Raw genomic sequence first — 14,919 nt, forward strand, 5'->3', positions numbered from 1 at the left:
AGAATCTTCCAAGTTGCTATAATATTGCTCCAATATCCGAAGGATTGAATCGATGATATTGGTCTTCTTCCCTCCATTGAAAATATTAAACTGGAAGTAAAAAAGAAAGAGGAGTCAAGGAATGCTTATTCCCTAAACTCAGAGATGATGGAACAGGTCCCCTTATCACAAATCCTTTCCTCTAAAATACCAGGGCAGGAGAGATGAGCCCTGATATAAATAGGAAAAGTCACCACCCATCCCCATTGTCACCCTTGCACATTCACAGGACTCTTTTCCCCCTAAGTAGTTTTCTCTACCCTTCTGGGTCTTTCAAGTCTAAATGAATGTGCTCTAGCCAGGCTCCTTCAGTTCTGAGATGCTATCACTTGAACAGTAGTCATTTTAAAGGCAACAGAATTTGGTCTTTGGCCCAGGCCAGTTGTGGATGAAGTAGGGGAAAGGAGGCAGAAGTGACCATTTACCCTTATAGATTATCCGCCTACTAAATTATACTTATCCTCAAATGCTTCTGTGTTGCCAGTGAATAGTGGAAGTTTCCCTGACCACTTAAAGAGTGTTTGAGTTCTACATGGTCATATCTACCCCTATTTCTTACCATGGGGTACAAGAACAATGGTGTCCCCTAGTATCTGTCCTTCAGTTCTGTCAGAGTCATGTAGAAATTCAGCTGCTTTTGCCTATCCTAGGCCCTGTGGCTACATGCCACAGATGTTCAATATACTGTCCTGGGTCTTTGTCCATCTCAAGAAACTTGGCCTAGCATTAAGATCAAGAGGGGTAGCTCCCTTGCTGTTATATTTAGCATGTACATAGCTCTGTTAACAACAATTTAAAAAAAAACTGGTGGCAGTTTTGCTGAGCAAACTTCTAGGTCTCTGTTCCAATGAGTGTTGTTATAGAGCTGGGCCAAATGTGCTGCATGGCGCACCCAATGCCTCAAGGTGAACACTAGGGATTTTCTTCCCTTCTATTTGTCCACCAAGGTCCTGGGGGTAACCTCAGCAGCCGCTTCAGATCCTTTGGGTTCTCCTTATTGCCTAACTTAGAGAAATGCTTCTCTTCTTAGAATTTTATTAACTGCAGAAAGTTGGGAGGCTAGTCTTATAGCCAGACAGACTAAATTTCCACTGAAGCATTTTAGTGAGGGTAGCTCCAGCAATGTCTTGTTTGAAAGTTGCATGATGCATACTCCTATCTATCACCAGCTTTTCTGTTGCCTTCTGAAATAACATCTCTAGCATCAACACAGGGCAAATGCTTTATCTCCTGCCTCATGGTAAGTTTTTAGAAATTTGACCTTAATGGTCCTTTGCTTTTTCCATACTATTGAACACCTGTTTGAGTGTCCTCAAGAAAGCCAGCCAGACTAATGGAGGCATTGTTAGCTGGGGACACGGATGACTTCATAAGCAGGGCCCCTCAGGCTTTCAATCCAACTCTTTCTCTTTTCCGCCTCAGATACCTGCCACTCATAAAGCATCTCAGCGCTGTACTCTAGCCAGGCTCAAAAACCTCTCTGTCAGAGCTGACAAGGCACTCTGGAGAGCACCCTCACTTTTGGTATCTTGTAATCTCAACAAAATTCTACACTGCATGCATCAAAAGAAGATCCACACCCTAGATTCCTTAGTAGGGCTCATTCCCCATCTTCCCTTCTGATTTTTAGTTTTAGAGAAAGAATTAACCTCTTTAGAAATTCAGTATCCAAAGGAAAGGGGTTATCACTTTTCATGTACCTATTGCCTTAAGTAGTTCTCTGGGAGACTAAGGAATCTCCTAATTTTGCATTCTGCATCTGCACATTCTCCCCTCTTGAACACCCTTTCAAATTTTGCATATTCTTCCTGATCCTCCAAAACCAATTTGCCATGATATAAATGATATACTATCAGAGTTCCCTGAGATCTCCAAAGCAAACTCAGCTCTATGAAGAGCCCCATGCATTCTATCATATCAACTTCTGACAGTCTCAATGTCAATCTTTGCAAATGCCTGCTAGTTCAATTCCATTGTAGAAAGATTGGTTTGGCCAGATTGTGGATGACCTGAAAAAGATATTCAGATACAGAAGTACACCAAAATCAGTCCATGGGCTCTTGGAGGATACAGTGGTGATGCCCTAGCACCAAGGACCTCAAAGTAGCCACTCTCAGATTGCCAAGAGAAGTATCCTTTTCCCTTGCAAGTTTATTCCACAATGTGCTAAACACCCAATTGTTTCACTTGGGTAGGGTGGCTTTAAGATGGCTTGTGGGCAGTGGTAAGATTTAGAGAATCTTTTCCTGGTTAAATAGTTCATCAAAAGTTGGTCATTGTTCTGCTACCTCAGCCCAGCACTGCTTCATGAAAGGCAGACATTCTGGAGGGGCATGCTCAGAAACTACTGGTCTGTACACAGAAGGAGGCTGGTTAAGCCTGTCTATGATTTCTGTCCAGATACAGAAAGAGAGAGGTTTACACATCATGGAAAAATTACCCAAGAATCAATAGAGATAACTGAGCTTTAGGCAAGAAAGGGGTTTATTAGGAAAAAACACAGGATCATTTTCTTTGTTTTCTCCTTAGGGGACTTGAATATCAATTGTATCTGAGTATAAGTCTGTATCAGACCTTTGGAAGGGGGTAAGAAATTAATCAATTGAATTATTGGTATCATTTAGACACAACTTTATCCTACTTCTACTAGGTTTTACTTACCTGATGTCAATTCCAATGCTTTGATAACCTGGTTTCCTTCATTCACACCCAAATCATCTAAACCTTACCCATAAGAGATGCAGATAATTCTCCCTGCAAGCTCAGGTCCACCACAAGTCTGGGCTTTGGGATCTGACTGGCCTCTAGGCAAAGGGAATTAAGAATAGCAGTAAACAGCTGAGGGCTTTATCAAGCCCCTCCTGGTTGATGATCAATGAAGGCCACTTCCAACAGAATATTTACTATATATCAGACTATGGGTTGAGCACTTTGCATGCATTATTCTTTGGCTTCTCGCTACAAACAGATGTGGCAATTTCCCCAAAGTCACATGACTAGTAAGTGACAGATTCAAATATGAACATAGGCAATCTCAATCTACCACACTGTTCTGCGTCCACACTTAGGGCCTCAATTGGGTCCCTATTCAAACCCAAAAGCCATTAGTGACCAAAGGTCTAGATCACCCAGACTGACCTTTTTACAAAAGGAAAAAGCTCACTCCCTGGAAGCAGGAGAAAATCCTTAGCTCTCAATGTCCCCATCAAGCCACACTGGGCTTCATTGACTTCAGCTTACAGCCTAGACACTTCCAAACCATTCCTAAAACATGAATCTGGCAATATTACTGTCTCAATACCTGCAAAATAAAAATCCAGGCTCTTTAACATGGCCCCTGACTACATCTTTGGACTCATTTCTCATCCCCAGTCCCCTCCCCACCCACCAACTCTTAACCTTTGCTTCATGAACCAAACCTTGCTTGGCCCACCAGTGTGCCCTTCCCACTCCTATATAGGCTATAACAAAAATCAAACCCTGATAAGTGCCCCTTGTCTCCATGAAAAAAGTTCAACTCTTGCCTCTAATTTCTCAGCTCCTTATGACATCACACCTTCTCCTTCTCCTAGAGTAGCCTGTGTTGCATCCTGTGGTCAATGCAATAGAGTCATGGGAATAAACCCCTTGGAATGCTTATGCCCCATCTACTCTCTGTTAGAGGGAGTCCTTGTCCCTGTCTCAGAACCCGATCCAGTTGAATGGGTCACCTATCTCCTTAGGCCCAGCGTGATTCATGCCCTTGAGGATCTCATAGTCCAATTGAGTTAAACAAAGACAAAGGAAACAAAGATGTAGCAGAGAGATGTACAGGTAAACACAGAGGGGGTTCCTGATCCACAGTGAAGAAGTCAAGGAAGCCTTCCCAGAGGAGTTGGCACAAGTTGGAGAAAGCAAGATGGGGGCGGGGGGAGATGAAGGAATTCCAAGTACTGTAAACAGCATGTATAAAGGCACAGAGGTAGGAGAGACCATGGGATTTTCAGGGCACTGCCAGGCATGTGGTTTAGTTGGAATGGGGGAAATAACAGAAGATAATCCTAGAGAAGTAGAAAATGGATGGTATTAGAGGCTTCTATATGTTGCATGAGGAATCAAGGTTTCATTTAACAAGTGATGAGTAACATTTGGGGTATTTTAAGTACACGACTGATGTGAGACCCTGAGAGCAGCAAAAGATAGCTAAGTGACCTTTTTTCCTTTTTAAAATCTTTTATTTTAAGAATAAATTTAGACTTTTTAAAAAGTTGCAAAAATAGTACAGTTGCCTGCATACCCTTCACTTAGTTTACCCAAATGTTAGTAACTTATATAACCATAGTACAAAGGAAATTAGCATTTGTCCAACACCCTATAGGGTCCTTATTTTAATTTCATCACTGTTCCCCTAATGTCCTTTTTTTAAAACTTCAAAATTCCAGACCTCATGCTGTATGTAATTGCTCTTTCTTGGTTTTCTCCACTTTGTGACCTTTCCTCATTCTTTTCCTATCTTAGACACTTTTGATGAGTTCTGGACAGTTATTTTGTAAAATGTATCTCAACTGGAGTTTGTCTGAAATTATCTCATGATTAAATTGAGGTTATGAAATTTTTTTAGCAAGAACACCTCAGAGGTAATGTTTGTGCCCTTCTTAGAGCATCATGCCCAGTCTACATGTTGTTGATGTGCCTTATTTCTGGTGATAGCAACTGAGAACACCTGGGTAAGGTGGTGTCTGCAGGATCCTGCATTTGTAAACTTACTATTTTTCCATTTGTAATGAGTATTTATCTTGTGGGTTCATGCTTTGAGATATCCTGTTTCTCTTCAAATTTTCACCCACTGATTTTACTATCCACTGATGGATTTTGCCTGATAGCCATGTGTTTTAAATGGGTGATGAGAATGAAAACCTGTGTCATGTCACAGTGAAAGATCAACATCCAGAGGCATCATGAGTAGTGCTGAAACCTTGGCAAGAAGTGACTCAAAGGAGTAGAGGGGACTGGAAAAGAGGACAAATGTATTGACATAGGTCTTGTAGGCACTTGGCTTATGTCACAATTTGAAAAAGGACTAGCTGCCTGGATGCCCCCATGGTTAGTGCAGATGCTTAAAGCCTTTTGGCTCTAGGTTCCACCTGCATACAACATGGGTTGCTTGCAGACTAGCAGTCTGTCAGCACAAACGCTCTTCTGGCAAATCACAACAGCCTGGGTTGGCTTGATGATCGAGACACAGTGGGCCTGTGGTACCTTTTTGTCACCTCCTGCTTACCTTCAGCAGGCAGTTCCATCATGCAGAATGCGGTTCCCCAAATCATCACTTCTTGCATGATGATGGCAAAGCTACACACATCTCCTGTAAATCTGCTGCCACTCGGAGCTCTCAACAGTTCAGGGGCAGTCCACAGCAACTCTGCAAAGAAAGAATTGTGCAATGAATGTACGGAGGATTAACTGACACCTACAAGGCTCTCAAGGGCTGAGGGTGCTGTTTTATTGACTGCTCTATATTTTTATTATACAGACTGGCATGCAACCCCCCAGTCTGAATCTATTAATCTAAGGAATTATGCACAGAGAAAACATACAACCCTCTCCACCCCAGGACTATGCAGACAGACACAGCAGAGGTGTGGGGAAGGGCAAGAAGCTTGCAGTAGACATTATCTGGTACTTGCTTTCTTGCTCTCTTGAGCCTGCAAGTAGCAGTTGGCAGGTTTCCAGGGAAAGGCAAGTGCACTGCCAGACTGGTTGCCATGGATTTGCTGTTTGCTAAGATCTATATGTGTCTGGTAATTTGATTGTGCCAGGGCTCAGGGATTCACAACTTGCTTTCTCCAGGTCTTCTCTAAAAGGATTAGAGGATGCCCAGGCCTCCTCTGTTCCTTGCAGAGCAAAAAGGTACAACAGTTACTTTAACTCAGTTCTACAAATATTTATTGAGGGTCTAATATGTACCAGGCATTATGAGAAGTGAAGGGGCAGTACTAAAGATGAATCAGACCTTGTATTTGCCTTCAAGATATTGAAAAACCAGTGGGCAAGACAGCCATGTGTGCCCCTAAATGTAATATGAGAGAGATGGCGATGACAACCACTATATCATACATGTTAATGATTCTATTAAAAGCAAAATTTGAATACCCACTATATGCTCTGATGTATTTCAGGCCCCATGGGGGACAAAATATTATCTAAGGTTTCAGTGTCTATGACAATCAGAATGTCAGAAATTTTTATAGGGGGCAACGTAGGCAATATATACAGAAATATATTTTGATAATATAAAGAGTAGTCAAATATAGTGGGGCTAAGTTTTGAGTTGAACCCTATAAAATTGTCATGTCTGTGGGTTGAAAATGGCTGAATATTGGCAATTTCATCAGGTTCAAACTAATAAAAAATTGAGCAGACCAAATTAATCCAGGAAGGCTTCCTGGAAAAGTTAAGTCTTCTGTGCACTCATTAAGAAGGTCAAGGATGCAGCTTTCTGGAGCTGAGAGGGTAAGGGCTTTGCAGGGAGAAAGAACAGTATGTGCAAAAGAACAAGAGGCAGAAAGGAGCAAATTGTGGGTGGTAGGAGGGTGGTAAGCAGATTAGTTTGGCTGAAGAGAAGGGCTCTGTTAAGGAATAATGAGAAAGGAGAAATGGGGTTGATGAAGTGGGGGAGGGAGGGTGGCTTGAAGAATGGGGGCAGAAGGTGAGAGGCCCTGAGAGCCAAATGAAGGCATTTGGAATGAATACAAAAGGCAGTAGGGGTGCTGGAGCTGGAGAGGGATTTGATGAAAGCCTTGTTGGGAAGATTAATCTGGCAACCTGCACAAGTTGGATTGAAGGAGAGGCTGGAGTCAGGGAGACTAGCTAGGAAGTTATTGCAGTAGCTGAGGTGAAAGGGGCCTGAATGGGGGTGGGGCAGCATTAGTAGGATGAGGAACCAAATATATTAGAAGGCTACAATGGAGAAGGAAGTGACAGGACTGGGGATGGGCTCACTGTGCTTTGTGAAGGGGAGGGAATTGAAGTAAACAGGTTGACATTCAGTTAGGGAGGCAGGAGAAGAATGGCTGCAAAGGGTGGGGGTGTCAGAGGGAAAGTGATGGCTAACTTTTCATCTTGTTAAATTTGTGATATAAGAAGGGAGCCCAGGGGGCAAGTTGCTATGAAGCAAGAAGGAGGATGAAAGGTCAGAGATGACTGTGGTTTGGTAGTGAAATCCAGGAAAGAGAAATGCACCCTGGAAATTCTTATTTTCAGCCAACCCTCATCAAAATGATGGAACAAGAAATTCTAGCCTCATTCCTAATCATGTACCCATATTCTCGCTTTGCTCTCCAGGTGTCCCCAGCCTTTGTCCTTGTACTAGGCCCTATGGAAAGTCTCTGATGCACTCACCATATTGGTTTTGTCCTGATGTCTCCCTGTCTCAGAGGACAGATATTTACAAGTGAAACCAAAAGACTGAATGATATGTTAGCCAAAGAAATACATTTCTGACTGTGGGATTTCAAGCATGATGGTTTTGGAAGGGAGGGCTGGGGTGGACATTTGAGAGCATGGAAAATGGTATATGGCTGCTTCTTCCTGGCATCCACTCTCTCTGCACATTTAAAAGCACAAGAAGGGAAAAGAGGGCAAAACTCTTTGGTAAAAAGCTAGGTGATTAAATACAATCATTACCAAACAGTATTTTCAGAGAGCACTGACATGTATGTTGTTAATGGCTAAAATGAGGCTTTATCTGCACTATACTTATATAGTCGAGAGTGGGTAATAATGAATACACTTACAACCCAACCCCATTTCCTCATCCCCACTCCAGAAACAAGTAAGAGCCACTAGCCACCATTAAATTTGAACCCTTAGGAAAACTAGAAAAATCACTTTGGATTTTTTTGGTTTTTGTTTTTTTGCACTAGCTGGAACCAGTACTATCTCTGAGTCTTGCTATGGCAATTAAATCACTCTGGAGAACCAGCGTGGTACAGTACAAAATAACACAGAACTGGGAGTTGGGTTCAAAACCTTAGCTTGGCCACTAATTATCTTACTTTGCTGAACCTCAGTTCTCCCATGTGCAAAATGGAAGTTGAGCCAGATGACCTGACATGTATGTTGTTCCAATCGAAGATCCTATTAGCCTTGTCACCTAAGGCAGGGAAGCAGTTCCTTTAGTTCATTTTATTTCATTAATCCATAAATATTTATTCTGCCAGGTGACTTAAGTCACTCAGTAGGAGTCCCTCAGGAGGAAAACTTGTTTCTTGTTATCACATAGCTCATAGTTTGGGTGGGGGATGAGACAGCTAATTAAATGAGTAATACTAACAAACTATGGTATTACAACAAACTTCAGGATTCTAAAGATCACAAAGAAGGCCAACTTAGCTGAGCAGAGGGAGTCATGGAAAACTTCTCAATGCAGTGGTATTTCAGCTCTATAGAAGTAGAATTTATTCAGACCCAGCTGAGTATATGACAGAGTGGGAAGGGAAGAATAGGCAGAGGGTATATCATGTGTAAAGAACTAGAAGTAAGGGAAAGCCTGGTATAAATAAACATCTGGAAGGAGTTCAGCATGGCTGGAGCACAGAGATGAAACAGGAGTAGCTAAGCAAGGCCCAGACCAGGCAGGACCCATAAGGCATATAGAGGAATTTGAACTTTATCCTAAGAGCAATGAGAAGCCATTCAATGGAGGTCAGCATAGCTGTAACATGATCAGATTTGCAGTTTATCAAGCTCCCTCTGACTACACTGTGAAGAACAGACCGCAATTTGGAGAGTGAAGTGAAATGAAAAGAGTGAGAGACAGTACACACATACAGAGAGAGAGAGAGAGAGAGAGAGAGAGAGAGAGAGAGCAGGTATTCTTTACTTATTCTAAGACTGAATGTCCTTAAGCATGGAAGTTGCCAGGCTTGGATTAAATGGAACTCTGGGAAGCTAAGGATTGTGTTTTACCTTTTATACATGACAAAATTTGACAGAAAGTTAAGTACTTTCTATCAACTATGTCAGAAACAGGAATATGTCCACAGGAAGAAACAGAGGGTGGCAAGATCACTTGCCTTTCACTGTGATTATCAGGAGCATCAATCCTTCCAAAGCATGAATGGGCAGAAGAAAGGAAATTTAAGTTTTCATTTGACTGGGTGTAGGGGCTAGGATTCAGAAAGCCTGAATGGAAGTCCTAGAATTGCTGCTAAGTAGCTGCATGATATGGGCAAATCACAAGCCTCCACTATCTCAAAAATTGAGATAGTTGAAATAGGAGTAGCTAAGCAAGGCCCAGACCAGGCAGGACCCATAACTTCCTGAACTTGTAAAGTGTAAAGATGATTTCACCGAGAACTGGACTGTCCATCTCTATTTGTGCATATGTCTCACTTTGTGTCTTTTATTCTTTTTTCCTTTGTGCAGTAAAGTCAGCAGTTTTAAAATTTGTAATGCCATCTATTTATTTATTTTAATTGATGCATTATAGCTAAAATACAATTTGAATACATTATGGTATATTCATTCATTCACCCAGTATAATTCTGTTAACTTTATTGCCCAGGTCTTTCCCTTTCCCTCTCTTCCTCCCTCTGCCTTGGTTCCTAAGAACAATAAAGTACAGTAAGGGGATGAATCAGGGAGAAAGGGAGGGAATGGGCTAGTACTGGGGATTCAAATAAAGAAAACTGTGTTGTATGCATTTACAAATATGTCAAAATGAACCCCATTATTATGTAAAACTATAATACACTAATAAAATAAAGCAAATTTATAATGCCAAAGAACATCTTAAGAATATGGTTTTATACTGTAATTTTGCAACTCCTCCTCTGTCTTCTTGAGTTGTCTGTTTCTATGCATTTCTGTGTCATTCCCTCTCTTCTTCACCCTCACAATATAAGTTAAAGCTTTTAATGTTCAAGTTTCCTATATGTATTTAACTGTTTTCATTTTCTCTTTTTCCTTTTATTTCTGTCTCCCTCTTTTCTATCAGTTTGTGCCCTCCTCCCCTTCTCACCCCCACATCTTAGATTTCTCCTATTTCGTTGATCTGTTGTGACCCCTACAGGCATTTCTTAGTGCTACCACTGGTGCAATGGACAGAAGACAAAACACAAAATGGACTACAGGCATGCTTACTTAGTAGGCCATAATTCTATCTGAAGCCATCTCACATAACCCATGAAACATTTATTTGCTGGCGCCCCTCCTTGTTTCTTCCTCTGACAGACACAATACTGGTATATTCTAGTGACATCCCATTCTAGAATGTACTCTGTAGGGGTCCAGCTTCCAAATTACCCTCCATTCAATCTGACAAGTATTTATTGAGCACCTACTGTGTGCTTAGCATTCAGCAAGATTCTCCAGGGACTGCTGGGGTCTCTGAACAATACAGCCTAATCCTGCCACAGCAGGAACTGAACATTATTGCACTGGCTTTGTTTGGAAGGCTAGGCTGGGCTGAGGTTACAGCATGCAGACCTCATTCAAGTCCTTTGGTTTGGAAATGAGGCTGGATTTTCAACAAAAGTGGGGAGTTGAAATGAGCCTGAGGCTTTAATTCAGTGCATATTTTCATTTGAGCTTTGTGGTTACTTTGTGTGCATCAGAAGGGTACAAATTCATTGCTTACCTTCTGCAGAAGGTTCCTCTTCAGAGAGTCTCAGCATTTCTAAGATGTCATTAAAGCCATAATCTGTCACTTTTAGTACAAACTGCCCATCTACCACACAGTTCTAAGACTTTAGCCTCCCATGAACAAACTCACTGTGGTGTAAGTGCTTCATGCCCTGCAAATGATACAACAGAATTTATTTAGCAACTTATTTAACTATTTTGTGCTTTTAGAGCCACTTTCTGATATTGTTAATGGCATGAGCTATTATGATCCAGAATTCAGCTTGTTCTCTTATATTCAGGCAAAACAAACCCTGACAAGGTGTTTAGGACCCTTCTAGCTCTAAAATGGTAGGCTTTGATGAAGAATTATATTACGTGTATATGGAGAATTATGTGTTACTTGGAGATTTATTGACATTTCAGAAACAGGATGGAAACATAATTGCCAAGAATTTGGTGATTATGATTTTCTCCAACAGGTCTAATGTAAGTCTCATCCATTATTGGCAACAGTGAAAACTGGTACAGCTTTTTGGGTGGACAATTTAGCAATAGCTATAAAATTTTAAACATACAAACCCTTTACTCCACAGTTTCTACTTCTCCTCCAGAGAAATGGTTGCATATATGCACAAAGGGACAGAGAGAAGAATGTTCATTCCACATTTGTTTTTATAATAGTATATAATTAGAAATACACAAAATATCAATAAGGGATGGGCTACATTTATGTTACATCCTTGAATATTCTGCATTGCTTAAAACTGGCTGGGGTTGTGGCTCAGTGGTAGAGCGCTTTCCTAGCATGTGTGAGGCACTGGGTTCGATCCTCAGCACCACATATAAATAAGTAAAATAAAGGTCCATTAATAACTAAAAGAATATTTAAAAATAATTAAAATGAATAAGATAGATCTGTATGTACTGACAGAACTCTACACCAAGGTGTAAGTGAAAAATAGTAATTTGCAGAAGTAAGTGGTAGCATACATATTTAAAAAAACAAACAAAAATATCATCTGCAATGTATGTAAATATATATAAAATGAATTACAAGTCCATTCACCAAATTGTTAGCAATAGCTAAATTTGGTGGGGGATATGAAGAAAAATGGTTGGGTAAATGTCAGTATTTTCTCATATATACTTATGCCATTTGATTTTGTGTTAATTTAATGTCAATTTGCATTAAAAATAGACAATAAAAAAAGAAAATGAAAGCTGAATATCACTGATCTCTGTTCTTGCCTGGCAGCTTTTACATGACATTCAAATGGGATCTATCAGGACTCTATCATATGGGTTTAACCATTCTGCATATAAATATATCCATATTCTACTTCATTCATTTCAGAACCATTTATGCTGAGAGTACTTTTAAGTATCTGGATCTGTTTTTCAGCCTAACATCCCTTTGTATTTGAATGTTTCACATCTTGTGTTCTAAAAAAGTCTGCACTTTCCAGTACTTCCAAGTAGAGTCTACAATCAAAAGATATCCCTCAGGTTTCCTAAAGCTTGGGTTTCATTCATCACTGGCCTGAGAACACTGTCATTTAAAGGCCTCTCCCTTAAGCCACTTGGTTTTGCTTATAGAGTGAGTAAAAAGAATACTAGAATAGGTATTAGGAGATTTATATTCTATTATCACTTCTGCCCTTTCATAGTTAACTGATAAATATTTATTTAGTACCTACTATGTGTCTCAGACACTACATAGTAAAGCGTAGCTCATTTAGTTTTTCTTAGCCTCTATAAAAGAAGAATAATCACCCTATCTTAAAGAGAATGGAAGTGAGGTAATGTCTTCCCCTTCCATGCCCCCTTGAAAAGGTTTAGGCCATGATACAGAAATCAAGACTGTGATCAATATGCAGAAAGCTTGACAAGTAATTGATTATCCAGATCAACCCCACAAAATGCACATACACCCAATTTGCCTATCATTTCATTTAGTTCATGGATTCCAAAGAAGCCCATCTATGGAACCTTCCATGAACCTTCTTGGCTGTCAGCAGCCCTTGGAACTGAAAATGCAGGTGCTGGCTTATAGAATCAACAGTTTTTGGCTTTCTGGTAGCACTGAGTTCCCAGCCCATACCTATGGTAAGCAAAGGCTGAGTCACCTTTTGGAAGGTAAACACTAGAAGGTGACGCTAAGTAGCACCAAAGATTCTGGGAATGAGCACTTTCCCACATCCACAGAGAAAAGAGAAGTGGTATACATATATATATATTATATATATATATATATAATTTATATGTATATATATTTTTTTAACTTCCTATTTGTCATCAAGTATTCTTCTGCCATATATATAAAAAAATGGTATACATATAAATTATATATACATGTATAAATATATATATTTATATATGTATATATAATTTATATATATAATATATACATGTATGATTTATATATAATTTATATGTATGCCATATATAAATTATATATATATAATTTATATGTATACCATTTTTTTATATATATGGCAGAAGAGTACTTGATGACAAATAAGAAGTTAAAAAAATAGTTGGTCCTCAAATTAAGGAGTGGGGCAGGTAAATACCGGCTATATCAGTACCTTGTAACAAATATAAACAAGAGGACTGTGAAAAGACAGGAAGGAAGGTGAAAGAGTGGAATGATCACAGTGATCTGAGGAAAATAAAACAGCTCAAAACTTTTAATCTATAAGGGAAATCCAAGATTTCATCAGTCTTTTAATTAACCTTGATGAGATCCAGCAGGAGTTTCACAACCTCATTTGTCAGTATGTCTTCTAAGCTCCTTTGGAAACAGAATTCACTAATAATGGCAAACATTCCCAAATCATGGAAGAAGCCCAATAAAGGGTTAATGTTCTCATGATGCAGAAACAGGAGGGAAAGAGAAGAGTCACAGTTGTCTTGTCTCATTTGGGGAACAGAATTATGGGCACATAACATTCTCTTCATCATCCTGGTTGGTGGCTGTGGTAAGCAGAATTTTCACCCCATGAACTCTAACCCCTAGCCCTATTATGTGATTATGTTATGCCATCTGGGCATAAGTAGATTAACAGAGTGAAACTAACCGAATCACAATGAGCCCTTAAAAGGAGAAGAAGGGCTGGGGTTGTGGCTCAGTGGTAGAGCACCTGCCTTGTACATGTTAGGCCCTGGGTTCAAACCTCAGCACCACATAAAAATAAATAAATAAAGATATTGTGTCCATCCACAACTAAAAAAAAAAAGAAAGAAAGATATTTTAAAAAGTAAAAGAGAAAGACCAAAGGAGCCAGAGGGATTCAACCTATTGGCACTCAGTCTGCCAATATTGACTTTAAGATGGAGAAAGGAGGCTATGAGCAAAGGAATTTGTACAGCCTCTACAAGATGGGAACAGGACTCGGCTGATGGCCAGTGAGAAAATGGGGACCTCAGTTCCAAAACTCTATTGAACTAAATTCTGCTGACAAGCTAACAAGCCTGGAGATGGGTTTTCCCTTCAAGCATCTAGATAAGAACCCAGTGTAATTGACCCCTCAACATCAAACTTGTAAGATGCTGAGCAGAACACCCAGCTGAGTCTGGCTACACTTCTGATCTACACAACTATGAGATAATAAATTGATGTTTTAAGCCACTAAGTTTGTGTTAATTTGTTACAGCAGCAATAGAAAAATGAATGCAATAGACAAAGAGGGAAATTTCAGGCAGGAATTTCATTCAGCATACTTACTAGTAAATGCTGGAGCTGGGCTTCTCATCATGATTCCTCTAGGACTCTCTGAAATGGAGCTCGTGGATCCGAGAAAACTAAAGAGAGATAGTGCAGTAAAAAGTATAATAAGTTGTCTTTCTATGAATACTTATCTACTCAGCACCTATTAAAATAATTTCCCTACATAAACATAAGTTTAGACCTTACAAAATTGTATCAGAAAAAAATCCCTCTAGAATTCTGTCTACATTTTCCCTTCATATTCATTTTTCCCCACTAATATAAGACACATTTAGTGTGTGCTCACCATGTTGAAGACACAGAATGACATGCCAGACAAACAGAAATAAACAAAATGCAATCACTATCCTGAAAAAGCTGGCATTCAGCTTTTGAGAGGTGACAGACAAATTATCTGACAATTGTATTTTACCATGAAATGTGTTCTGAAAGAAGAGGACATAGGATGCTGAGAGAGTTCAGATGTTCAATATCTAGTTCAGCCTTGGGAGTCAGAGAAAGCTTCCCTGAGGAGGTAGAATCTTGACTAGACTGAAGGACAA

At 39.9% G+C, this 14,919-nt stretch overlaps 1 protein-coding gene across 1 annotated transcript in view; it reads right to left on the bottom strand.

The window, feature by feature from the left end:
- Nucleotides 1-14,919, bottom strand: part of Gucy2f (guanylate cyclase 2F, retinal) — a 98,822-nt gene that overhangs the window by 16,458 nt on the left and 67,445 nt on the right. Inside the window, 5 exon segments of the mRNA XM_027934292.2 lie at nucleotides 3-94; nucleotides 2,290-2,431; nucleotides 5,300-5,440; nucleotides 10,661-10,817; nucleotides 13,384-13,528. Of these exon segments, the coding sequence (XP_027790093.2) occupies nucleotides 3-94; nucleotides 2,290-2,431; nucleotides 5,300-5,440; nucleotides 10,661-10,817; nucleotides 13,384-13,528 (677 nt within the window).

This window comes from Marmota flaviventris, chromosome X, assembly GCF_047511675.1.
Source record: "Marmota flaviventris isolate mMarFla1 chromosome X, mMarFla1.hap1, whole genome shotgun sequence".
Lineage (NCBI taxonomy): Eukaryota > Metazoa > Chordata > Mammalia > Rodentia > Sciuridae > Marmota > Marmota flaviventris.